The following is a 26,301-nucleotide window of genomic DNA, read 5'->3' as shown; positions in this document are numbered from 1 at the left end:
AATTTTATTTTATTAAATAATCATAATCTCAAAATTTTGATAGTTTTAGATAAAACGCGTAGGATGATTTCCGCCCACGGATACTTTGAGAGTGAAATGAGAAAGGATTATATAGGTGTTTATTTTTAAACAAAATAAGGTTGCCATTATGTATGGAGAATGTGTAAGACACGAGAATCATTCCAAGGTTACTTGTCTCATGCTTTTAAATGTTTTCTCTCAAGATTCGGTCCGGAGAAAGCATCGCCTTATTAGTACCGTACCTGGGAGAAAAAATTTCGACTCATCAGTGTTTTTTTTTTTTTTTTTTTTTTTTTTTTTTTTTTTTTGTAATGAAAATTATATTTACAAACCCAAAAATTAATTATACTCACAAATTTTAATTGTTTGCATATAGTCACATTTTCTTGGGCAGTTCGTGAAGAAAATGGTTGACGGTAGAGAAGTCAAGCCCCTGATCGTACTGATCGTGCAGACCGTACCGGGATAGCTCTTTTCTTCTTGGCGTAGGTGCTTATTAGTTTGCTGACTGGTAATTGCACCTCGCTAGAGGTAAAAATGAAACCGTAACGGTAAAGTTACAAGCCGCAACTCGTATCATGGATATATGAGTGCATAAGAATAAAATAGAGGGACGTAAATGCGAATCATTAAAGAGGATTTTATTTTTTATTTCATTGTGAGTATGAGTTATGTTTTAGTTTTTTAATATTAAACGTCTAAATTGATGCTGTTATTAAAGGTGGTCAATGGCTTTGAATTAATAGGTGTTGTAGATCGCGTGATTTATTGGATGCTAATATCTTTAATTTTTTAATTTTACGAATAATTTACTATTTATTTTTTATACTGAGAGAAAAAATAAAAAATTTAGATAATTTTATTTTCCTTCACGGCGAAAAAAACATAAGGATTTTTCCAATGTTAACATAGGAATTTTTTCTTTATTAACATGATAGAAATATCCATGTGACATAGGAAAAATATATTTATGACGTGAAAAAAAAATTTTTTTTTCAATTGAAAAAAAATAGAAATTGAAAAAACACCATTCTGAAATTTTCAGGATATTTGTAGAAAATGTCAAAGTTTCATATGAATAAAAGAAAAAAAAAAATTAAAAATTTTTATCATTGAGAAATTCGGAGTTTTTTTTGAAAAATCTAAAAAATAACGATGAAGATAGGTTCGAATAATTTTTTTCTACTATTTTTTCAAGAAGAACATTTAATAAAAAAAATTTTGAAAAAAAAAACGTCCCGATAAGTCAATTTTCGAAAACGTTATGGCAATTTAAGCCACACTGCCTATTATCTGCTGGATTTTTAATTTTTTCGAAATGTAAAGCAAAATTTGAAAAAAATTTCCTCGAATTTTTTTTATCACAAACCGACTGTATATCACTGTTTTACTTTAAAATTATCTGAAATTGCTCGAATGAGAAAATTGTTATGTAAATTTGTAATTATTAAATTAAATTACATAAATTTTAGTGATAAATAAATTTTTCCTATGTCACATGGATATTTCTATCATGTTAATGAAGAAAAAATTCCCATGTTAACATTGGAAAAATCCCTATGTTCTTTTCGCCGTGTTGATGAAGAAATAAAAAATTTTTTTTCAGTAACTTTCTTGTTGGAAAAAAGTTTTTATCTAAAAATTCGCTAGTTGTTTATTCAAAATTATTTTTTTTTTTTTTTTATTAAAAGAATTTTTTTTCATCAAAAAAGTTACTATGAAAAAATTTTCTATTTCTTCAGGTCAAAAATGAAATTATTAAAATTTTTCAACAAATTAATTTTTCAGATCTTATAAAATTAATTTTTTGCGTGAAAAAAAGTGTATTTTTAAAAATATAACCTCCTGAAACGCTCTTAAATAAATCTAGATGATCTTTTTGCGATTTAGCACATAAATCCTGAAAAAAAAAAAATGATAAAAGGAATGCTAATGTTGAGAATTATAAGGAGGTGGTGGATGGTCGGACTTAGCCAGCTTTAAGAACGATTAAATTGGAGATATCTTACAAGCCTATTCACGACTATCTGCGATGGTCCACAGCATGAGTTCAAACACTGGAGAACTATATATAGACCTGAGATATTCTCAATACACCTTGCAGTGGTGTAAGTTTAACTACTTTGTGCAAAAATAAATATATAAGTATAAGTTTTAAGTAAAAGATTCAAGAGTTTAAAAGAATGATGGAAGACAAGTAGACAAAGAAGAAATCAAGAGTGCTGGCTCGTGTTCGCTATAACACCCTGATATTTTTTGTATTTTTTGTTTGCTGACTTGTAGCCAGTGTACTGAGACTATCCATCCACCACCATCATCATCATCATCATCATCATCATCATCATTATTATTGTTATTATCATCATCATCACGACCACAGTATTACATATATTGTGTATTGTATATGTAATGTATATAACGGAGAATGTTATATTAGTTTCTTCGTTTCGCACTCACGTTCAATTGGTATTCTTTTCGTCGATGCGTCATCCACCGACGCGGTACCATGCCGGATGGCAGCCACTTGCTCGGCAACTCCTCTACTCAGGGTCACCGGCTCCAACGAAGGACGATTAGAATACCTAAAAAAAATTATAATAACAGCGTTAAAATTTAAAAAAAAAAAAAAAAAATCATATAGCAGTTTCGTGAGTTTATTTAATTGCGCTCAAGTCAAGTGTCGTGGGAATTTAATGGAATTGTTTTGATAACGTTACTTACTTAAATTAAATATTTAATCCATCTTATTCTTCATTTCTTCTTTTACAATGGCATAATTTTTTAATAGTTAATGAGATTTATTAACTGTTAGTTAATTATTTTAATAAATACTTATTAACAGTTAAAAATCATTTATTAAATAAGAGTGATTAATAGTTGATAAAAATTTATTAACATTTATTAAAGATCATTTCTTACAATTTTTATTAGCTTATATCTTTAAAAAAGTACAGTACAATTTAATATTATTAAGAATCGACCTTGTATCTTGTGAACTATTGACGTTTTTAAACATATAAACTCATTTTGATGTTACACTCATCGAGACCTTTTATTTGAGTACCCACATCAATTTTTCATATATATATATGAAAAATATATGAAAAATGCATGTGGGTACTCAAATGAAAGCTCTTGATGAGTGTAATATCAGAATGAGCTTATATCTTTAAAAACGTCAATATTTAAAAAAGTACAGAGCAATTTAACAAAATTCATTATTCAATAAAGCAAAATTTCATTTATTTATAGTTCATCCCGGCAGTCACACAGTGATTGCAATTTAACTAGTAATAAATAATTCTTGATAATTACTTCTTGCTAAAATTGACCGGGAACAGTGTAATACGGATTTCATGTGTTGATTGCCGCTAAAATAATTGAAAATTACCCTCATTATTTTAATACCTGCTCTCGGCTTCCATATTTGCAATGTAAAATATAAATATTTATTTTCTCATCCTATAAATATATATATTTATTCACGCAATTGTTTATATTTAACTGTAAAAGCTTTAAGTACTTACACCAATCCGGATAATTATGTAATGGATGAATTATAATACAGGTACATTTGTTGTTTATTGTTCTTACACTGATTTAAGCTGTGCATTACGCATACATGGCTTATTAATTATTGGTTGTGTAACTGTGTATTTTTTTTTTTTTTTTTTTTTTTTTTAATAAATTATTATTGTAATATTAATAACTAATAAGTAGTAATATTTCAATGCGGCATCGGATGTCGGAAAATGATACCGATTTTATGGATGGAATAAAAGTAGCCTTGAATTATGCAATTTATAAAAAGGTGATTATTAAATAAACAATTACTGATAATTTCTATTAAATATATATATATATATAAATAACGATGATTCAATAAATTATTGTGATTATTTGTAAAATATTTACAATTATCCAGCAAAAATTATCGAGTACTTTTATATAGAATTATTTAGTTAATTTTGCGGTTTCCGGTAGACTTTAAAAGATTAAAAAAAAATATTTAATAATAATAATAAAAGTTAGAATTTATAATTATAAATTTAAAGATTAATATTACAGACCATTAATAGTTTTACGATTAAATATCAACGGCAATAAAGTTACATTAAAAATCTAAGTAAATGATCTGCGTGGGATTCGAACCCACATCTTTTAAAAGCTAGTCAATGCACTTGATAATGAAATCACTTTTATAAAATTTTAAATAAATAATTTATGTCATTACATCAGATAAAAAATACCCAGTTATGCAATATTATTGATCAATGTGATTAATTCTGACTTAAAAGATATAAATTATCAATTATTTACACCTTACGCGTGGGCCAAAAAATAAGCTACTTTTTTCAGTAATAAAAATAATAAAAAATTTTAATATATCTTATTACTGGTGACACAAGGGCGGATAAATTTGCACGCCCTTACAACAGCGGTAATTAGATATATTTTACATACAAATGCAATTACAATTATTATATTTTTCATTTTAGAATACTGATATATTTAAAAATATTGTTTCTAATACTTCGCGACCCAAAAACTAAAAAGGCGCATAAATTTTTTTTTTTTTACTAATTGCTTTATTAACACTTTCTAATTCTAAAAATAAAAAAATAAATTTCCAAAGCCAAAAGGGCGTATGTTTTAACTTATACGCCCTGTTAGCTTTAGGACATTGAAAATTTAGTGACCTAAAGCCAAAAGGGCGCGTAATTTTTTTTGCCGATTGCTTTGAATTGTCATTTATATGTTACTAATTTTTCTGCATAATTGAAAGTATATATATATTGATTATTAAATTACAAATAGGTATTTTTAAAGGTTATTAAGGTAAAAGAGCCAGTTATTGACACTTGCAATTTTATTTTAATTAAAAAAAAAAAAAAAAAACAAATCAACTCTAATAAATTAATAAATATAATTTTTGAATTATAAATTTTAAGAAAATTGCTTTTTTTAATTAGAATAAAATTGCAAGTGTCAATAACTGGCTCTTTTACCTTATTACAATTTTAATACGAATTCTGTTTATAATTTTAATTGAAAAAGAAATAAAAAAAAAAACAGTTGCGATATCTAACATTGTTGGTGAGTCAGAGGCGCGAAATTCAAAAATATTAAATGATCTTTTGGCTTTAGGCTAAACTTTTTCTAAAGCCAAAAGGGCGTATGTTTTGAGATATGCCCTTTTGGCATTAGTACGTTGAAAAATTTTTTTTGTTACAAATTTTTACGTTTTGAGCAGTTCTAAGTTGGGTGGCGAAAAAAAATTTTTTTATACGCCCTTTTGGCATTTGGGTCGCAAAGTGTTCAAGTACTGGGTACTTTACAATGAAATTTTTCTAAAGAATTTCACTTACATTTAAATTAACTAATATTAGAAATTTTTTTATAATTTTATAGCAATTAAATTATTATGAAAAAAATTTCACATGTGAAATTAAAAAAAAAAATTTTTAGAAGCATTTTTTTTATTATTTTTGATTTGTTGTAAGAATTAAAAAAAAGATAGTTGTCAGCTAACTTTTTAGTATTTTTAAAATATGCATAATAAACAACAAATAATAAAAATAATGTTAAAATAAAATTGACAGGTAATAATGACTCACCTGAACGTTTTTGGTCACAATAAAGGATCATTGTGAGGTTGGAACCCGATACAATTGTCTCTATCGGGTTGGTCGGGTTTATTTAAACCGCTATTAACTTTATAAAAGCAATCCCTCGGATATGATACTTAAAGTTTAAGCTGAGCAATTTACTTGATTCGCTTCAAGAAATCTTGGAAATAAAAGTTTAAAGTATTTTCTAATAATTCAGTGAATTGCAAGTTTGACCTTGACTGCTGGACGGTTAAGAGGCAGTTCTTCCCCTTAGCTTCATATATATTTATATATATTGTTGTTACTCGGTCTACTCTACGGTTAAGAAAGAATGCCTTACTCCGAGCCTTTATACCTTGATGCCAGGAGAAGCAAGACGTTGAATTAGGGTGGCAATTTAGCGCTCCGGCGGCCTCTAAGGACGTCAAGTTTTTTTCAGGAAGACTATACCTACAACGAATAGGCTTCTTCAACGAGTTTTAACGTTAACATCCATTCTCATCTGATGACGTAAGCATATACTAGTCAATATTTTATAGATTTATTTTTTTTTATTCATTTCTTCACGATGACACTTTTACTAATCTGGATTTATGTTAATTTCATTTCTTCACAAATTTTTATAATTTATCAGGTTTAATATAATTATTATAATCAATATCTTTAAAATTAATTCATTATTTTTATTTCTTCTTTAAAAAATTTTAGGTAAAAATTTTGAAGGTTATTTCAAAGAAGAAAAAAATTATTTATGGAAATTTCATGGAAGAAAATAAACTTAATTTTTATTCATTTCTTCACAAATTTTTATAATCTATCAGGTAATTATTTTAATTAATTAATATCTTTAAAATAATTCATTATTTTTATTTCTTCTTTAAAAAATTTCAGATAAAAATTTTTAAGGTTATTTTAAAGAAAAAAAAAATTATTCATAGTATTTTTATGAAAAAAATAGATTTATTTTTTATTCATTTCTTCACGAAGACTCTTTTACTAATCTGGATTTATATTAATTTATTTCTTCACAAATTTTTATAATCCATCAGATTTAATATAATTAATTAATTAATATCCTAAAAATAAATTATTATTTTTAATATTTCTTCTTTAAAAAAATTTTAGATAAAAATTATAAATTTAAATATTTTAAACGGCTGTAAACAATTATTTGTTGAAATATTGCACACCTCAAGCGTGAACGCCTGTAATGTGTTTTACGAGCGGTTCAAAATTTTTCACGGATTTGCTCGAGTTAAATCATCTCTAAACTCTTTAGAGTACCTACTACAATACAATAGGATAAACGCTTACTATTAAAAAATATTATTTATGAGCAATTATGTTTAAGCTTGTTTTAAGCCTAATTGCGGTTAGTCAAATTTTGAAAAGTTGTTTTGGTTGAATAACCTTTATTGAAGAAGAAATTTTGTAAATAAGATAACTTCCGAAGAACATTTTCAATTTATCTGATTTTTTTTACAATAAGTTGATGATTTTAAAAAGAAGAAATTAAAAAAAAAAAATAATTATTATAAAAAATATAATTTAATAATAAATTGAAAAAGAAAATTAAAACTGGAACGGTATTGAGCGTGAGACATCTAAATGGAGTAAAGAGCGACATCTAGGATTGGTTTTGTATACTAAAATTAATTTATGATGAAATGTTAGGTAATAGGGGTATTTTTATTACAAATATTGTTATTAATTATTTTTTTTTTTTATAAAATTATGTAATATTTTTTTTAATTATTTATTTCTCAAAAATTTAGTAAATTTTTTTTTTATTTTTAATTTCTTAAAAAATTTAATAATAAAAATTCATAAAAAAAAATATTTTACTACTTCTTGGCTTGATTTTTTTGGATAAATTTTTTAGCTCTGGCTTATAATAAAAATTCTGTTGTTTTTTTTTTTCTAAGTCCAAAAAAAATTTTTTTTTTTAATTAGTAAATATTTTATAAATTACGAAAAATAAATCTAAAAAAAGCTCTTGATAATTAAATATACAAAAGCAAAATTTTATTTACAATCAAGCGAACTTAAATACTAACTCCCGATAATTAAAATTGGTACAAATATCAACTTTGTTGCTAGATCCCGCAATACTAAGTACTTTATGAGGTTTTTCCTGATAAACAATACTGTAAACAGTGTGGCTAGAAGTCGGAACTTGTGCAAAAATTTCTCCCTGGTAATTCAGATGGTAGACGTGGGGCATCGTACCACCAGCAATGACGCGTTCCTCGAAAATTTTAGCCTCATGAATTCCCTGATCTGGCAGGTCAAAAACAGTCGCTGGCTCCATGGTGCGAAGGTGCCAGAGTGAAAGGTTCGGGCCGCCTCCGCAGAGCTGAAAAATAAAAGTGACTGTCAACGTATTGTTATACTCTCGGAGATTTTATTATAATAAGAATTTTTTTTTTTAATATTTTTTATTACCAGCCAGTCTTCGGTGAAGTCTACGGCGCCAATCCACTTTCCGAGCTGGGGTCTCGCGACCTTGTCAACTAAATGCGGCTTCAATATACTCGTATTCTCGTATGTTCGTAAATCCCAGAGACGTACTGATCCATCTTCACTTCCACTCGCCAATTGGTTGTTCCTGATCATTTAAATTCATCCTATTATCATTTTACTTCTACCTCTTATTTTAGTTTTTAAATTTAGCTCGAGATTTTTAGCTTTTATTCGTTAATTAAATAATTTATCTATTTTTATTAAAGTAATTAATTATTCAATCTTTTATAAATTAAATTACCCAGTAATTTTTGCATTGTTATATTTTTAATTAACTTTAATAAAAAATTATAATCATTAAAAAAAATTCCAAGTATCATTTTTATGAGTTGAAAATTTTTGAACCGTAAAAATAAATAATTCCCAATTTTTTATTTTATTTAAAATAAAATAATTAAAAAATATGAAAATAGAAAAAATTTTTTTTTGTAGAAAAAAAAAATTAACAAGTCAAAAAATGAATAAATAAATAATAATTTGGAATAAATTATTTTGAAATAAAAATTTTATCTTTACATCTAAACTCATCAACCCGGATAAAATGTAAAATTCAAATGAAAGATATTAATTACATTAACAATTATAACTATTTGAATAAATAATAAAGATAAACTTACATGAGTGCAAGACAATGAATAAAATTCTCATGACCTTCTAACGTCTTAACAATCTTACCATTGTCCAAATTAATAACATAAATTTTCTTGTCACCGCAGCCAGCGTACAAGTAGTGTTTATCATTTGAATAAACAATGTAATTAACATCTGACTTCTCTGAGCTGTCTCTGAAAGTAAAATCCATTAATTAATAATTTAATAATTATGATTAAGATTATTAATTCGATTAGCAAATAATTTTTTTTTTTCAAATTCTCCTATTTGAAAATTTTTTTTTAAATTACATTTGGAATTATTTATTTACTTAAAAAAATTTTTTAAGTATTTTTTTTTAGCCTGTTTGCGTACTATTATTCTCTAATAAATAAATAATTAATAAATAATAAAATGTATAAAAATTACTTGTCAGCAGGAATCTGCACAGTCCAAGATACTTTTATTTTAGAAGCTTTACTGGAAGTAACAACATTCCAGTCCCAGCCAGAAATTTCTCCAGCTGTTCCGGTGACCAAAAAATCATCAGTACTCAGCATCGCCTGGACATGTTGACCTGGATACGCCGTGAATTTATATGAAGGTCCTGGTAAATCATTTTCGTCGCTTACTGGAGTCAATAATTTTGATAAACTAAAATTAAAAATTTTAAAATTTGAAAAATTTTTTTTTATTTTTTTTTTTTTACTACATAAATTTGCTCCGAAAAATTATTTCTGAAAAATTGCATTTTTTACTTTAATTTTCTAAATGTCAATTTTTTGTTATCATTTTTTTTTTGCAACTATTTATTTGATAAAAAAATTAATTATTATCTGCTAAATTAATAAAAATAAATTTAGCAGATATTTAATCATTTTTAGAATTTTTTTTAACAAATAAATAATGACAAAAAAAAAATTAACATTTAGAAATTTTAAAAAATTTAAAATGCAATTTTTTAAAAATAATTTTTTGGAAAAAATTTATTTATTAAAAAAAATTTTTAAATTATCAAGTGACTGCTGACTTTAATGTCATTAATTTTTTTTTGTAACAAATAATTATTCTAACCTGATAATAATAAATAATTAATTAATAAATCAAAATACTTACTCAAAAACTGATATGTCGCCATAAATATTTCCAGCTACCAAGTGTTTTCCAGACGGCGAAAATGTCTGGCATAAAACAGTGTTATAAAACAATTTGTTGTTTGAATTTTCCGGCATATTTAATTTTTGTTTATTACTAATTGCTCAAGAAAAAAAATAGCGTTTAACAATAACAAATTTATAACCACAAAAGTAAATTTTACATATTACATCGAATTGTCTGTAGAAATTTATCTTACCGGCTGAGAAAATAAGAAAATAGTTTTAAAACTCGCCGTTAGGTGGCGCGTTGACTTTGAAAAATTTTTGGCGGTTGGCTTTTGTTGTCAGCGTTTATTTTGGTTATGATTTCGCTTTATTTACAATTTATTATTGTTTATAAACGACTGAAAGTTTTTTTTACGTGAATTCTGTTTTAAATAATTTAATTATTTTTTATTGCAAGCAAGTTTTTTTATTTGATTTTATTATGGTACGCAGAAAATCCAGCCCTTCAAGGTTTGTAGGTTATAAATATTTTATTATTTATTTTTCCTGTCATGAATATATATTTTTATGGAGCATGTCTTTTAAATTCCGGTGCATATAGTTGAAAAGTATTTTTTAAGTTTATAAAAAGTGTGAAAAAATTATTATTATTGTTTTTTTTTATAAATATAATTTTTTAAAAAATTATAAATAAATAATTTTTTTATTTTAGATCAAAACCAACCTCGGGATCAAAAGGTGGACAAAAAACTGGCAGAGTAAGTGTAAAATATAAGAAACAGATGTTTAAAAATTTTTTATGTTATTTTTAAAAATTTTTATGGTCCTAAAATTGACGTTAATTTTTTTTTGGAGTTTTTTTTACAAAAATTTTCTAGAATAATGTTTAATTATATTTATTTTTCTGAGCTAACAATAAAAAGAATAGCATTAGTTAAAAAACTTAAAAAAATTTTTTTTTAATTTAATTTATTAATTGTTAATTTATTTTTACAGGCTAACGTTGCTAAAAAAAATAACCGAGCAAAATCTGGAGTAATAGCACTTAGAGAAATAAGATTTTTACGAAAGACAACAAAATTAATAATACCTAAACTCCCATTTTCAAGGCTTGTTCGTGAAATAATGTCTGAACTTTTTCCAGGAAGAGAAGCTCTGAGGTATACTTTTAATTATTTTTATTACTTTAATTAAATATTGATTATTTCGCGACCCAAATGTCAAAAAAGTGTATTAAAAAAATTTTTTTATGATTTTTTAAAACTTCTAAAGATGGAATTTTTTAAATAAATTTTTCTTGATATAATTAATTGTTAAAAAAATTCTAAAAATTATCAGATGTAGAGACATCTCGTAATTTCACTATCATTTATTATTTATTCGATACTAAAATTTACTTTCAATGTAAATTTTTCAATTTAAATATAATATTTAACAGAATGCAAGCAACAGCGCTTGAAGCACTGCAAGAAGCTACAGAAATGTACCTGGTGCAATTTTTCGAAGACTCAATTCTCTTGGCATATCACAGCAAAAGGGTAACTTTGATGCAGCGTGATATGATACTGATGCGAAGACTTCGAGGTCGTGACGACGTTATCAATAGATAACTCAATAATGATCAGCTGACATTCATCAAGAAGTTGATGCTGAGTTTTTACGTTAAATTTATTATTGATAATCAAAACTATACTTAAGAATTAATATATTATTTCGTAGACGGTTTTTTTTTTTTTTAATTTTTCTTTTCAAAATTGTGAGATAATATATATATACTCGTTTGGATCACTGAGATCGTCATAGAAAAAAATCAATATTTAATTTTAATCACTTAAATTGTTAATATTCAATATTTAATTTTTAATAACTTAAATTGTTAATATTAAATATTTAATTGTTAATAATTAATTTTTAAGTGTCGTTAGTTAAAATGTACATTTTAATACTTAAGTGTCACCGAGTATACAAATTATATGTTCGCTTTCATAACCTTAATAAATAATTGTAAATTGGAGCGAAAAAAAAAATTTATTTTTAAGTTAGAATTTATGGAAAATATTTTTTTTATAATTACATGATTTTATTATTAAATACTAGGAGACTTTTATTAAAAAAAATGAATGTTAATAATATGTTAAAAAAATTCAAGCGCAAATTTAAAGAAATTGGCGAGGTAGGAAGGTTATGTTTCAATAATATATTTTTTGAATTTAAAAAAAAAAAAAAAAAAAAAAAAACAATTAAATAATAACTCATAGCATTGTTTTTTTTTTTTTTTAATTTAATTTATTTTTCAGGACTCTGAAGAAGTTGAAGAAATAAGAAGAAAGAAACCGAAAAATTTGACTGTTGAAGATATTACTCCGCTACCTGATGTAACTGTGATTTACTCCAATGAAACAGCATCAAAAGGCAAAATACTCTTCAAATTAAAGAAGTTTTTTTTTTTATAAAATTAATGACACTGAATTTAATAGACACCTCACAATTTTATGACATTAAAGTTAGCTGTCACTTGACAATTTTTTAATTTTTTTTGACAAATAAATTTGCTCCAAAAAATTATTTTTAAAAAATTGCATTTGTAGTTTTTTAAAATTTCTAAATGTCAATTTTTTTTAGTCTCACTAAAATTATTTTATTGAAGCTTGTCAAATTTTTAACATAAATTGTATTCTTCTAATAATATATATGTTTTTAATTTTAGGTGTTGTCAAAAATGTGAAAAATTTCAATTTTATAAAAAGTAACGTTTCTAATTATGTAGTTAATCCATTTTATAAAAGAAAAAAGTTTGATGATGATCATCATAATTTAAATCATAATAATAATAATAATAATTATTGTAAAGTTGATGATATGAATGGTGGTCATCAATTTTTACAAGGAAGAGAAATTAGAGAGAAGAAAAAATATAATACTAGATATCAAGTATCAACAGTTAAAAAGAAAAATTTTGGGGTGAAGAATTTAAACCCAGTAGTTTTGCTTCACAGAATTGTTATGCCTGAACCTGAACCTCCAGCAGCAGCAATTGAGTCTTTTGAGAAAATTTTTGATAGAACTAAGTTTGCAAGTATTCAAGATTTGATGATAGGTATTAATAAATTAATTAATATAGAAAATAAATATTAATAAGATTTGAGTTAAATTGAAACAAAATATTATTCAATATTTAAAAGTAAGATTTTTAATTCTAAAAATTGAAAGCTTATTTAATTAGCTTCAATTTTTATACTTATTTATATTTTTTTTTTAATTAAATAGTTTAGGAATAATTTCTTGTTAAATAAAATTAATGTAAATTTTTTTTTTTCTAGATTGGGAAGAAAATAGAAGAAAACCTACGAAAATTCTCTGGGAAAATAACTATTACGTGTGCAATATTTGTTCCTGTAAATTTGGTTCTAGAAGTGAGGTCGAATTTCACATGCGTAGGCATTTCTAATTTTTATTTCTCAAGCTAAAGTTATGAGCGTAATTTTAATTGACGCATGAATAATTATTCAGAACAAAAAAACTCTTACTGGTGATGCTAGTCCATCAATTTTTTGACGCAAAGATAGTTTATAGAGAAAAGTTACTTTAAATGAATTTATGAATTTTTTACTATTATTTTTTGATATTTTAAGAGAAATTTTTATATTTTTTTTAACACTTGAAGTATGAATTTTTTTTATTTTTATTTTTTTCTTGTCAAGAATAATGGGTAAAGAAACTTATTCTTCGATTTTGTTTTTAATTTTGTAATCGAAGAATTAAAATACCGAGATTTAAACATGTTATAAAATATATTTCATCGAATTATATTTTTTATATTTAAAATAAAAAAACTACAGTGTTAATTTTTAAGAAAAAAATTATAATACTGAAATCAGTAGACATCTGACAATTTTTTTGATTTTTATTAAAAATTACTTATTTAAAAAAAAAAAAAATTTATAACTTTTTTTTTTATTTTTTGGATTTCAAAAATGATTTTTATTTAAGTACTAAAAATTGGGGGATTCCTAATTTTAAATAATTTTTTAATAATTCGAATTGGACATTTCAAACGCGGAGCGCCACATGTTCATAATAATATTTTATATATCTCAAATGTGAGCACTAGCAATATGTTTATATTATTCCAACTGTTAATTGTAAATTGTAAATTGTGAGTAATTTTTAAAACCATCTGGACTACTTGGAAGAAAATTATTAAATTAATTCATTGCTATTTTATAAATGTACTTGGTGAATTAATATAAATAATAAATATGGAGGTTAATGATGTTCCTTGCGAGGAAAGGATTTTCAAAATTAAAAAAGAGGTAAAGGTTATGTTTTATAAAATCAAAATTTTTTTAGGAGAATTAATTTAGCAGCTATTTATTAATTTTTAAAATTTTTTAAAAAATAAATGAGAAAAAAAAGTTTACATTTAAAAATTTTTAAAAATTATAAATGCAATTTTTTAAAAATAGTTTCTCAGAAAAAATTTATTTGTTAAATAAAATTAAAAAATTATCAAGTGGCTGCTAATTTTAATGTCACAATTTTTTTTATAAATTACGTATAGATAATTTAAATATTATTTAAAAAAAAAATTTTCATAAGTAAAATATAAATTTTTATCATAATTTTCATATTTTTAGGAATTTCAAATTGATGAAAATGATTGTCATCCAGAATCTTATTTATTTCAATCCATAGATTTTGTAAAGCAAGAAGAAAATAATTCAATGAGTGAGGAAATTACTATTGTACCTGGTATGTTTAAAATATTTTAATTAGAAAAAAATCATTAATTGATAAAAATTAAGTTAGCCGACATTTAAAAATTTTTAGAATTTTTTTTTACTGAAAAAATGATTACAAAAAAATTTTTTAAAATTAAATAAATTATTAAAAACATGGACTTGTAGAAATTTAATAAAATTAAAAATGCAATTTCTTAAAAACAATTTTTTCGAAAAAATTTTTTTATTAAAGAAAATTAGAAAACTGTCAAATGCCAGCTAAATTAAAAGTTATAATTAATTTTGGGATTTTTTATGTCAAAAAAATCATTCGATCAACTAACATTTAATAATTTCCAGAATTTATCAAAGAAGAACCTGAAGATACTGACGATGAAAATTATAAAATTTCAATTTCCACTGAAGAGCCCGACGCCGTAAAAACCGACACTACCTTATCAGAAAATTCAATAGCAAAATGTACAAGATCCAAGCGAACTCCAAAATCTTCTCCAAAAACCACAAACCCAAAAAATAAGGCTAAAAAAGTAAATCCAAAAAGTATCACCTTAAAATCAAAGAAATTTGCAAAAAGCACTTTGCAAATTGACCCGGCGGAAGTTTACACATGTGAAGTATGTTCCGCGAAATTCCAGCGAAAAGGTAATTTCAATAAACACAAATTAGTCCATACCGGCGAAAAGCCTTATGGATGCGACTTATGCTCGTTGCGATTCAATCAAAACAGTTCTCTGAAGCGACACATGCACACGCACTCGGAGGAGAAGCCTTACGCTTGCAGTATGTGTCCCTGGAAATTCCGACTGAACCATCAGTTGCAATCTCACTTGAACACCCACATGGAAGAGAAGCGCTACACGTGCGATGTCTGTTCCAAAAAATTCTGGCAGAAACACAGCTTGAGAAGACATCTTGGTATCCACTTCAACGAAAGACCTATTTCTTGCGACGTTTGTTTCAGGAGCTTTCGAGAAAAGACTCAAATGAAAATCCACAAGCGAATCCACTCCGGAGAGCAACCCTACGCTTGCGAAATTTGTCCTGCGAAGTTCCGCGTAAGGGGTTTGCTGAACAGACACAGGCTAGCTCATGCTGAAGAAAAACCTTATGCTTGCAATTTTTGTCCCGCGACTTTTCACTTGAAGTCTCGGTACAAAACCCACATGCTTATTCATACAGGGGAAAAACCCTACCAATGTGACGTATGTTCCGTTCAGTTCCGGCATAAGTGTTCGTTGAATAAACACACTTTGATTCACACCGGAGAAAAACCTTACACTTGCCAGGTTTGCTTGAAGCAATTTCGCGAGAAAGGGACTCTGGATAAACATATGGTTGTTCATATGGAAGGTAAACCTTTTGGCTGTGATGTCTGTTTTTTTAAAACTCGCCGGAAGCAACGGTTGAACTCCCATATGAAAATTCATTTAGAAGACGATTTTGCGTTTGAGAAATTTTGAGAAAATATTTTGAGTGCAAATATTTATGGCACTCCCTCATTAAAAAAAAAAAAAAAAAAAAAAAAAAAAAAAAAAATTAGAAAGAATTCAAAATAATTTGATTTTTAATTATTTTAAGAAATTCTTTTTAATATTATCTCTTACAGATATTTTTTTTTAACACGTGAGATCATTTTTAATTCTTTTTTTAAATAAGGGCTAAAATTTCCAAATAGCTAGTAATTTTTTATTACAAATATTTTTTCAAAATTCAAAAAAACAATGCAATTTTTTTAATGAAAATTAAATTTGCCGAGATTTATTAAAAAATATTAAGTATATGCTTCGAGATAAACGATTGGAGCGTAGATCGCTGATGATGTCTTGAAAGAGAGGTCTTGAGTATGTGGTTGTGTCTTAGGTTCTGTTCATTATTATTGATGAACTCAAAACACTTTTTAATAATTTTTTTTTTTTTTTTTTTTATTGAAAAAATGATAAAAAAATAAAAATAAAATTTTTTTGTGAAAAAAATTTTAAGTGCAATTTTAAAAAAATACTTTTTAGTTTTACCTAATTTGAAAAAAAAAAAAAAAAAAAAATGGGCCAACTTTAGTATTATAGTTTATTTGCTATTTTTTTATAAATAATTTTTTAAATTTTACTCAAAAAAAAAAAAAATAACACTATAGTTGACCGACATTAAAAATTTTTTTAGAATTTTATAGCAATTAAATTATTAATAAAAAAAAAATTAATTAAAAAATTCCACGTGTGAAATTTAATAAGAATTATAAGTGAAAATTTTTTTATTGTAATTTATTTGTTATTAATATTTTTAAAATTGACAGTTGTCAGCTAACTTCAGTGTCACAAAAAAAAATAAATTTTGGTACCTCATTCAATGAAAAGCTGGCTAATTTAATTAAAATTGTATTCTTTATCGTTAGGTCCATCATTTTGATTATTAAATTATTTATTTAATTATATAAATTTGCACAATTAATTGACCACAGCATGATAAAAATTTCCACTTGAACCGCTGACTGATAAACCAGTAAATGTGCCATTTTGTATACGCAAAATATAGACTATACATTTTGGTATACTGAGAATCGCAGATCATGTTTTTATAAAATCTTGACTATGAGTGTTTACGAACAGTGAAAAATATTTCGAGACTAACGAAGAAAAACTAAATTACAAATTTACTTTCTTCTTTGTGCGAATAAATAATAGAATCAAGATTGGGAAAAATGAACATGGAAGTTTTGCCATTTGAAACAGTGGTTATAAAAGTTGAAAAGAATGATGAGGTATGGTTAGGTTTCATGACATTAATGTTAGCATTGACTTGACCATTTTTAAAAATTTTATTCAATTAACAAATTATTATTTTACCCAAAAAATTATTTTAAGAAAATTGCATTTTTTATTTTTTTACAGTTTCTATGTCAGTTTTTTTTTTTTTTTTTACAAAATTTTTATTAGCTTCACGTGTGTTTGTAAGTGACTCCTTTGAGCGCGATTTTGACCCACTTTAAACGTCCAGATTTCGTTCAGACTTTGATAAAATTATTTCATTTTTCAATTTGCAAAAATTTTTTAAAATGAAATAATTTTTTTTTTTTTTATTCATAATACTGAAGTTAGCCGTCAGCTGTCATTTTTAAAAATTTTAATAACAAATAAATTACAATAAAAAAATGCTCCTAAAAATTTTCACTTGTAATTTTTATAAATTTTCACATGTGGAATTTTTTAATTAAATTTTTTTTATAATAATTGCATTATTATAAAATTTTAAAACAATTTTTAATGTCTGCCAACTTCAGTGTCATTTTTATTCACATTATTATTAATTTATATTTATTGAAATTTTTAATTTAAATTTATTTTACAATAAAATTCATTTTTTTTTTATTACCGCTTGAAAAAATTTTACTGCTTTAAAATATTCATATCAGATGCTTTAAATAAAAATTGCCTCTTAGTAAATTTTTAATAAACTCCAAAACTAAAATGGTCAAGAAAAAATAATAGTTTAAAAAAACTAAAAAACACGCTTTTTATAAAAAACCGAACTAAAAAAATAGAAAATAAGTTTTAATAAATTTAAATTAAACATTTCAATAAATATAAATTAATAATAGAGTAAATAAAAAAAAAAATGTATTTTATTTAAAAAAAAAAAAACGTGGGGTGCTTTTTAAGATATTATAAAAATGATAATCACTCTACTCATGTCTGTCAATAGAATATTTATATCTGAGCCATGCATTAGAGTTAGCAGCAGTGTCTGCGCATATAACTTAGATTTCACGAACTACGAAGAGTCCGCCACCGTCTTTGTGACTGAGTTTAATTATTTCGCAGTGTCTACATTCGTCCGTTGGGAACATCATGGAAAGAAAAAGCAAACAAAAATATACTAAAACACAGAAAAAAAGGGCATTAGAGAAAAGAAGACAACAGTCAATAAAGCGAACGTCAAAACTCTCAAGCGAGGAATTAGAAGAAAGAAAGAAGAAAAAAACGCTTTATATGAGAAATTACAGAGCCAAACAGTCAGAGGAAGCCAGAGCAGCTCGTTTGCAGCAAGTGCGTGATTCCATGGCTCAGATCCGAGCCTCTGAATCAAACCAAGTTAGGGAAGTCCGCTTGCAGCAAATGCGAAATTCTATGGCTGAAATCCGAGCCTCAGAATCAAAGAAAGCTAGAGCAGTTCGTTTGCAGCAAATGCGAAAGTCCATGGCTAAGATCCGAGCCTCTGAATCAGAGGAAGCTAGAGAAGCCCGCTTGCAGCAAATGCGACAACGAAATGTTGAAGTCAGAAGAAGTAGAGCCAATGTAACGGGCTTTATGCAGTCAATTAACATATTTAATAAATTTAAATTAAGAGTCATGTTAAAAATTTTATTAAATTGAAATTAATAATAGTGTGAATAAAAAAAAATTATTTCGTTTTAAAAAAATTGTAGGGAGTCAATAGTTATAAATATTTTATTGACAGATATGAGTAGAATGATTATCATTTTGATAATATTTTAAAAATCACCCCACGTTTTTTTTTAAATTAAATAATTTTTTTTTTTTTTTTTTATTCACACTATTATTAATTTAAATTTATTTTCTATTTTTTAGTTCGATTTTCTATAAAAAGCGTATTTTTTATTTTTTTTTTAACTATTATTAATTTTTTTTTTTATTTATGGAAATTAAGTTAGTCGACATCTAAAAATTTTTAGAATTCTTTTTACTGAAAAAATTATTACAAAAAAAAAAAATCTGTAGAAAAACTGTTAGTGCAATATCGAAAAAATATTTTTTACTTCTAATTTAATAAATTATAAAAATCATAAAATCAAAAAAGTTGACTAACTTTAATATTATTTTTTTTTTTTACTATAATTTAATTGTTACAAATATTTAAAAAATTATTAAAATTAATTTAGCTGATATTTAATAATTTTAATAATAAATAAATTACTGCATTAAAAAAATTGACATTTAGAAATTTTAATATATTAAAAATGCAATTTTTTAAAAATAATTTTTCGGAACTAATTTTTTTGATGACATTAAAGTTAGCAGTCATTAGAGAATTTTTAATTTTTATTTAACAAAAAAATAATTTTTAAAAAATTGGATTTTTAATTTATGAAAATTTCTACAAGTCCATTTTTTTAATAATTTTTTTTTGCTGTAATTTGTTTGCTAAAAAAAATTAAAACAATTGTGAAGTGACCGCTAAATTTAATAATGTCATTAAAATACATAGTTAAGATTGATTTATTTAATGACACATTTTTAGGACTGGCGAATAAATGAGGTTCTGGAAAATCCTTTAGACATTGGAAAAATAGAAGATGAACTTGAAGGAGATTCAGTGGTTATAGAAAATACTATTGATGTACCTGGTATTATTTTTTTTTTATTTTCAATGAAAAACAAAAAAAAAATGTATAATTATTTATAGAAAATTATTGAAGTAAAGTTTTTTTAATTTTAGATGTCAAAGTTATTGACAGTGTAAATTTTACGTTTGGAGGATCAGGATCAGTTTTAAATGAGGAAAAAAGTGACGACGTGAGTTTGATTTTTTAAATAATATTTTTAATTAGTAAACTAAACAATTTAAATTAGACATTTCTTACAAATTTAATAAGACGGAGTCTTATTATTGTAAATTAATTATAGTAAAATTTTTTTTTTAATTTATTGTTTTATTTTTCAGAGCTTAAAAAAAATCAAAATGAAACTGCTATATTCAACAATTTTTTAACATTTTATGAATATATTTTGGAAGAATCATACACTGATTATTTTTAATTTTCAATCTAATAATAGTAAAAAAAATTTAATATTTTTAGGAGTTTAACGCGAATCTAGATTATCCGATAGATATTGAAGAAATCAAGATCGAAGAAACTGAAGATACAATAATTTATCCAAATATTACTGATGTATTAAAGACGACAAAAATCAAAAAAAGTATGTACAATTTCCAATATAATAATAATAATTATGAAAATTAAGTTAGCCGACATTTAAAAATTTTCAGAATTTTTTTTCTTGAAAAAATTATTACAAAAAAATAAAAATAAATTTTTATTTGTAAAAAACTTGAAAAAATATAAGTGTAATTTTCTAAAAATATTTTTTAGTTCTAATTTAATAAGAAAAAAAAAAAAAAAATCAAAAAATTAAAAACGTCGGCTAACTTTAGTATCATTATATAATAATTATTTAATGTAATGTAATTTATTTACTGGCTGTAGGACAAAGTCTCCTAACTTAATAATAATAATAATAATAATAATAATAATAATAATTATTATTATTATTATTATTATTATTATTATTATTATTATTATTATTATTATTATTATTATTATTATTATTTTGTTATTAAATGCTCAGGGGGGTTATCCCCGGAGTCCGATTCTCCGAGGGCCCAGCCTGAGCTCCATCCGTTACTGCTGGACCACTCCGCACAACAAGGCGGTTAGTGATCACAGCAGGCCAAAGTCATTTCCCTTAAGAGACGGAGAGAACCAAGTAAAACAGCCTTCTGCATCCTAACTGCCAAGAACTCAGCTTTTGATGAACAAGCTGGAACTTTGGCAAGTGAGGATACAAAAGACTGTTTCATCCCTCCTAGGACGCCAACAATCAGGACGACAAGCTTGATACGGTAACCTGGGTAAAGTTTGCCAATTTCAAACAGGAGGTCCTGATATATTTGTCTTTTGTGCTCTTCTTTGGCTGAGATGTTATATTCAGCCGGGGCCGAGAACTCAATGACATAAATGTCACGAGTGGCCTTGTCGAAGCACAATATCAGGTTTGTTGTGATCTATCCGCCGGGTTGTTGCAAATGGTATGTTCCAATAAATTTTGCAACTGTCATTCTCAACAACCTGGGGAATATCTCCTGGCAGATAAGGTAGCACTGGTGTCACGTCAATACCGTAGCAATGACGAAGATAGTAGTACAGTACTCTCAGGGCAGCATTGTGACGCTGGATATATGCACCTCTCGCCAGCACTGGACATGCCGACAAAAGGTGCATAAGCGTCTCCGGATGTTGTCTACACCTCCTACAGGAAGTGTCCGGTAGCTGCACCTGGAGCACCTTCCTACGGTACTCAAGAGTGTTAATGACACCATCTTGGCAGGCAAATATGAACCCTTCAGTCTCGGACATCAGGCCAGCTGACTTTAAGAAGGAAAACGTCAGCTGGGTGGACAAGCCATGATCACGCACGTGTTTAAAGAACACGCTGTGCATGGACTTGTCCATCAGTTCGCCAAGGAGTAGTTTTTCCTCGGTGTTCCTGATGACGCTCTTAAATTCCTCCTTTCGGAGTTCCATAAGAGCGTTTATTTCTCCAAGACCAAGGGTTCTTGCCGCATATATTGCTGTCTTATACAAGAATGACCCCTTATGTTCATTTTCATGTTTATGTACAATTTGCATAAGAAAGTCATCCTCGTCTGCAGTGAAATTGACAACTTCGTGTGTTAAACCCAGGACCAAACGGTCGTGAAGCCGCTCCAAACTCTGCAAACCTCTCCCACCGATGGATCGGGGGAGGTATAATCTGGCGACTGATGAATTGGGGTGCATGCTCCGATTCATATTGATGATCTTACGGGTTTTGATGTCGAGATCTCGTAAATCCTTTCGGGCCCATTTCAGGACACCGAAAGTGTATAGTAAGACTGGGACAGCGAGCATATTAGTAGCTGAGACTTTGTTTTTGCCGGAAAGTTCGGAGGACCAAATTTTCCGGAGTCTCCTAACATACTCGCTCTGGAGAGTTGCTCGGACTTCAGAGACCGCATGCATGCGGTGCTCTTCCATTCCTAGATATCTATACAACTCCCCGGCGTCTAATTGTCTTAAGACGCTCCCATCCACTAACTCGACATCATCACCAGTATCAGAGCACTTACCCCTCGTCAGATGTACGATCGCACACTTGTCCAACCCAAAAGACATTCCGACATCTCGTGTGTACTCTGCTCCGATGTTGAGGGCCGCTTGTAGATGATCTTTATCAGCGCTATACAGCTTCAGATCATCCATGTAAAGCAAATGGGTAATCGAATAGTTTCGATCACCCGGAGGCCCCACAGAGTACCCACGAGTTTTACGGAGAGCAACAGATATAGGCAGCAGTGAAACGCAAAACAGCAGAGGGCTCAAGGAATCACCTTGGAAGACCCCCCGTTTATACTCTACAACTCCGGTTACGTGCAATGCATTTTCACTTCCAATGTGAAAACGCGTTCGCCAGAGCTGCATTGTACGCCGAATGCACTCCACTATTTCCGGATTGACTCCCAGGCATTTGAGTAGATATAAAATCAACTCATGTGGAATTGAGTCAAATGCATTGCGATAGTCAATCCAAGCCATTGACAGGTTGCGTTGATAGTAGATCGCATCTTGTAAGACGCATCGATCCACTATCAGGTTCTCCTTGCAACCTGACAGGCCTCTTTTACTGCCACGTTGTTCATATATCTGTTGCCATACAGGCTCTATCTGCTGCAAGATACGGTTATTTAAAATTTTTGTAAAAATTTTATAAACCGCATTCAAGCAGGTGATAGGCCTGAAATTCTTAGGGTCAGACAAGTCAGACACCTTTTTTAGGTATCAGTACGGTTCGCCCTTCTACAAGCCAGTTCGGAATCGGATCGTCAGCTCTAATGTACGATGTAAATATGCAGGCCAGATGGAGGTGGGTAGAAGTAAACTTCTTCCACCAGAAGACATTAATGCCATCTGGTCCCGGGGCAGCCCAATTTTTGCTGCCATTTAGAGCTGAACGAACTTCATCCACACTGACTGCAGGGCTCTCTTCATCAGCATTCTGCCGACGGTGTTCCCGACAGAATGCTTTGAAGTCGTGCAGAGCTGGAGTATTGGCGTTCACGTTTGGTTGATCTCCATACAACTCAGTCCAAAAAGCTTCCACCCGCTCAGGTATTGGATAAGTCCCAGTAATATCGGTCTTTGGTGTCAGAAACCGTGAAGGGCTGGATCGAAACAACGAGTTGTCGACCAACCGCTTCAGCCTTTTCTCTAGTGACTTTTTGGCAGTCACTAGAGCCCGCAATTTATTAAGAGACTCTTCTTTGATGACAAGAAGAGTACTCTTGTTCAGTGTGTGATGACGCCACCGAAGTTCAGCAACAATGCGTCGAATTCGGGGTGTGTATGCTTTTTGAGTTGTTTCGAACTCAATCACACACTGAATGCGGGAGACATGTTTCCGGGATCTGTCAATTTTGGAGCCAAGTTGTAAGATGCGCTGTCTCAACCTTGCCTCGATCGAGAGACAATGTCTCTCTCTCGGAAAAGCCAAAACTGCTGCACCATACACAACCTGGCTCACAGTGAGCAGGGTGGAGTCCTCCAGGATGGTTGCACGGAGATCTTTGTTTACCGCGTCAAGCTGTTGTTGGGAGTAAGTTATCTTTTTAGATATACTTACTTGCCGTCCTACAAAGGGATTGTTGTTGTCCAAGGAGGAACGGCGTCGCTCTTGGTGTAGTTGCGCCGGAAAGGAAAGTCTATTAGACTGCCTTCTGTCCGGCAAAAGCGATCTTCTATTTCGCCGAAGATGAGCGGCATAATTACGCAGGTGATTGGGCGTAAAATGCGCTAGCTCCGGATGCTTATCACTCCAAAGAGTGTGCATCCGGGCCATATAGCCGCTCACCCCCGGCTCGCTACGTTGGTAGCACACCAAGAGATCGACTCTCAGTTCCTCCGTCCACTTAAAGTAAGTCCTTAAGGCGCCAGGGTCGTCATCTTTCATCGGGTCCGGCGTGCTCCTCCCACCTGATGAATGGTCCTCATCCGAAAAGGACCGGTTGTGGGGAGCACTTCTGAGTTGGTATCTTGTGGTAACTCAGTTATTTCCATGCAGTGGGTAGTTGGCCCACTGCACGGGCTACGTCGTTCGCCTACAGACCTGATGTTATGGTCTGCGTTTCCCGCGATGCGCCGCTTGGAGGCCACGTAGCAAGCACCGCTTATTATTATTATTATTATTATTATTATTATTATTATTATTATTATTATTAAAAATAATTTTTTTCAGATGCAGCAAATGATCTCCAAGAAGTTCCCACGGAAGAAACTCCAAAAAATGAATCCATGTGGAAAACATTCAAATGCGATAAATGCGCAATGGAATTTGTCAATGAAAGTTCTCTAGCAACTCACTCAAAAAAATATAAATTTAACTGCGACGTCTGTCCAAAGTGTTTTATATCAAGACAAGGATTGTGGTACCACCTGAAATCGCACTACGGCCCCAAACCATTTAAATGCGAAGTATGTCCGGCTGATTTTGAGTTGAAATCCGGATTGATAGAGCACTCACGAACTCACGCAGGAGACATGAGCTTCTCTTGTACCCTGTGTGCCTACAAAACTCGGTACAAAAGTTCCTTGAACAGACACGCTCGTGTTCATACCAGAGAGAAGCCTTTTGCGTGTGACCTCTGTTCCGCGACCTTCCGGGAACAAGGTCACTTGAAGAGACACAGTCGGATTCATACTGGAGAAAAGCGGTACACCTGTGATGTCTGTTCCGCCAAGTTCAGGGAGAAGAGCACCTTGAGACAGCACATTATTATTCACACTGGGGAAAAACCCTACACTTGTTCTGTTTGTGCGGTTAACTTTAGGCAGCAGAATCATCTCGATAGACATATGGTCATCCACAATGGAGAAAAAAGTTATGCTTGTCAAATTTGTTCCTTGGAGTTCCATGGATTGAGTACGTTTGCGAACCACGTGCTAACTCACGATGAAAAGGAATGAAATTTTTTTGGATATGGAGAATTATTATCCAGATTTATTTAGAAATCTTTTTCTAAAAGTTAAGAATTTTTATTATTATTATTATTATTATTATTAGAGTTAATAATTGAAGACAGTGAATTTTATTTTTATGAGGTTATTTTTAAAATTAATACTTTGAGATAAATATAATAGCGTAGAATAATAGTACTGAGATAAAGGAACATTTGATGATTTTTATAATTTTTTTAAAAAGTTAAATAAGATGACAATTGAAATTAAATCAGCTGACATCTGAAAATTTTTAGAATTTTTTTTATTGAAAAAATTAAAAGGAAAAATTTCATATGTAGAAAATTTCAAAAATTATACGTGCAATTTTTGTCAATTATACGTCAGAATAATTTATGTTGTGATAAATTTTGGGGTGAGAAATTATTGTACTTGAGAAATTTTGACATGGGTAATTTTTGCGGATTAATAAAGGCCTGGAGCCGTAAATAATTGTGATAATAAAATTAGCCGATGTTTAATAATTTTTCATTTTTTTTCCGGCAAATTAAATTATAAGTAAAAAAATACTTTAAACAAATTGCATAAATAATTTTTCAAATTTTCTAAATGTGAATTTTTTCTTTCAATTTTTTTATACTAATTTTTTCAATAAAATTTATTTGTTAAAAAATTTTTTTAAATTATCAGATGTCTCTCAATTTCAGTTTTACAAATTATGACAAAAATATTGACATATAGAATTTTAAAACAAACTATAAATGTTCATTTTCTAAAAATACATTTATAGAATTAATTTATTTAATAAATAAAGTCTAAAATGGTATCATACTTGCTGATTTAAGTACTTTGTAAAATAATTCTTGTATATACACAATAAAACTTTTTATACAATAAAAATGTATGTGCTGCGTTACATTAAAAAT

The 26,301-nt window shown here is 28.0% G+C and overlaps 4 protein-coding genes across 8 annotated transcripts; 3 read left to right on the top strand and 1 right to left on the bottom strand.

Annotated features, from left to right (window-relative positions):
• Positions 1–7,025: 7,025 nt before the first annotated feature.
• Positions 7,026–10,083, bottom strand: Thoc6 (THO complex subunit 6). Its single transcript, XM_074246232.1, has 5 exons — positions 9,864–10,083; positions 9,177–9,401; positions 8,774–8,941; positions 8,079–8,241; positions 7,026–7,989 (listed from the first exon to the last, which is right to left on the bottom strand). Exons 1-5 carry the CDS (start codon positions 9,977–9,979, stop codon positions 7,669–7,671), a joined length of 993 nt encoding a protein of 330 aa, XP_074102333.1. The 5' UTR covers positions 9,980–10,083; the 3' UTR covers positions 7,026–7,668.
• An 88-nt stretch (positions 10,084–10,171) lies between these two features.
• On the top strand, positions 10,172–13,749 carry LOC141529656 (uncharacterized). 5 transcript variants are annotated; one of them, XM_074246559.1, is made up of 5 exons: positions 10,182–10,360; positions 10,563–10,608; positions 10,847–11,010; positions 11,289–12,023; positions 12,148–12,426. In XM_074246559.1, exons 1-4 carry the CDS (start codon positions 10,332–10,334, stop codon positions 11,458–11,460), a joined length of 411 nt encoding a protein of 136 aa, XP_074102660.1. In that variant the 5' UTR covers positions 10,182–10,331; the 3' UTR covers positions 11,461–12,023; positions 12,148–12,426. The 5 variants fall into 5 exon arrangements, with proteins under 5 accessions (XP_074102734.1, XP_074102660.1, XP_074102514.1 ...); XM_074246633.1 differs by lacking the exon at positions 11,289–12,023 and having other exon boundaries at positions 10,172–10,360; XM_074246413.1 differs by lacking the exons at positions 10,182–10,360; positions 10,563–10,608; positions 10,847–11,010 and adding exons at positions 12,558–12,922; positions 13,171–13,749 and having other exon boundaries at positions 11,466–12,023; positions 12,148–12,262.
• Positions 13,750–13,840: 91 nt separating this feature from the next.
• LOC141529518 (uncharacterized) lies at positions 13,841–16,543 on the top strand. The gene is made up of 3 exons (XM_074246128.1): positions 13,841–14,163; positions 14,488–14,602; positions 14,932–16,543. Exons 1-3 carry the CDS (start codon positions 14,110–14,112, stop codon positions 16,050–16,052), a joined length of 1,290 nt encoding a protein of 429 aa, XP_074102229.1. The 5' UTR covers positions 13,841–14,109; the 3' UTR covers positions 16,053–16,543.
• Positions 16,544–17,153: 610 nt separating this feature from the next.
• On the top strand, positions 17,154–26,217 carry LOC141529447 (uncharacterized). The gene is made up of 6 exons (XM_074246008.1): positions 17,154–17,347; positions 18,408–18,881; positions 19,846–19,951; positions 20,044–20,120; positions 20,405–20,525; positions 24,657–26,217. Exons 1-6 carry the CDS (start codon positions 17,288–17,290, stop codon positions 25,382–25,384), a joined length of 1,566 nt encoding a protein of 521 aa, XP_074102109.1. The 5' UTR covers positions 17,154–17,287; the 3' UTR covers positions 25,385–26,217.
• Positions 26,218–26,301: the final 84 nt, after the last annotated feature.

Source organism: Cotesia typhae, unplaced genomic scaffold (assembly GCF_013202065.1).
Source record: "Cotesia typhae breed Kobodo isofemale line unplaced genomic scaffold, CoteBio_Ctyphae contig_10, whole genome shotgun sequence".
In the NCBI taxonomy this organism is placed as follows: domain Eukaryota; kingdom Metazoa; phylum Arthropoda; class Insecta; order Hymenoptera; family Braconidae; genus Cotesia; species Cotesia typhae.
Note: the sequence above shows the minus strand (reverse complement) of the source record. Positions and strands in the feature narration are given on the sequence as shown.

Excerpts from the sequence above, each read along its gene's own strand:
- LOC141529447 (XM_074246008.1), top strand. The coding sequence starts at position 17,288 with ATGAACATGGAAGTTTTGCCATTTGAAACAGTGGTTATAAAAGTTGAA. Across the intron at positions 17,348-18,407 it reads AAGTTGAAAAGAATGATGAG|TGTCTACATTCGTCCGTTGG; the intron begins GTATGGTTAGGT and ends ATTATTTCGCAG. Across the intron at positions 19,952-20,043 it reads AAATACTATTGATGTACCTG|ATGTCAAAGTTATTGACAGT; the intron begins GTATTATTTTTT and ends TTTTAATTTTAG.
- LOC141529656 (XM_074246340.1), top strand. The coding sequence starts at position 11,925 with ATGATTTTATTATTAAATACTAGGAGACTTTTATTAAAAAAAATGAAT. Across the intron at positions 12,263-12,557 it reads CAATGAAACAGCATCAAAAG|GTGTTGTCAAAAATGTGAAA; the intron begins GCAAAATACTCT and ends TTTTAATTTTAG. Across the intron at positions 12,948-13,170 it reads TATTCAAGATTTGATGATAG|ATTGGGAAGAAAATAGAAGA; the intron begins GTATTAATAAAT and ends TTTTTTTTCTAG.
- Thoc6 (XM_074246232.1), bottom strand. The coding sequence starts at position 9,979 with ATGCCGGAAAATTCAAACAACAAATTGTTTTATAACACTGTTTTATGC. Across the intron at positions 8,942-9,176 it reads GTGCAGATTCCTGCTGACAA|AGACAGCTCAGAGAAGTCAG; the intron begins GTAATTTTTATA and ends TTTTACTTTCAG. Across the intron at positions 8,242-8,773 it reads ATTCATTGTCTTGCACTCAT|GAACAACCAATTGGCGAGTG; the intron begins GTAAGTTTATCT and ends TTAAATGATCAG.
- LOC141529518 (XM_074246128.1), top strand. The coding sequence starts at position 14,110 with ATGGAGGTTAATGATGTTCCTTGCGAGGAAAGGATTTTCAAAATTAAA. Across the intron at positions 14,164-14,487 it reads TTTTCAAAATTAAAAAAGAG|GAATTTCAAATTGATGAAAA; the intron begins GTAAAGGTTATG and ends TCATATTTTTAG. Across the intron at positions 14,603-14,931 it reads GGAAATTACTATTGTACCTG|AATTTATCAAAGAAGAACCT; the intron begins GTATGTTTAAAA and ends AATAATTTCCAG.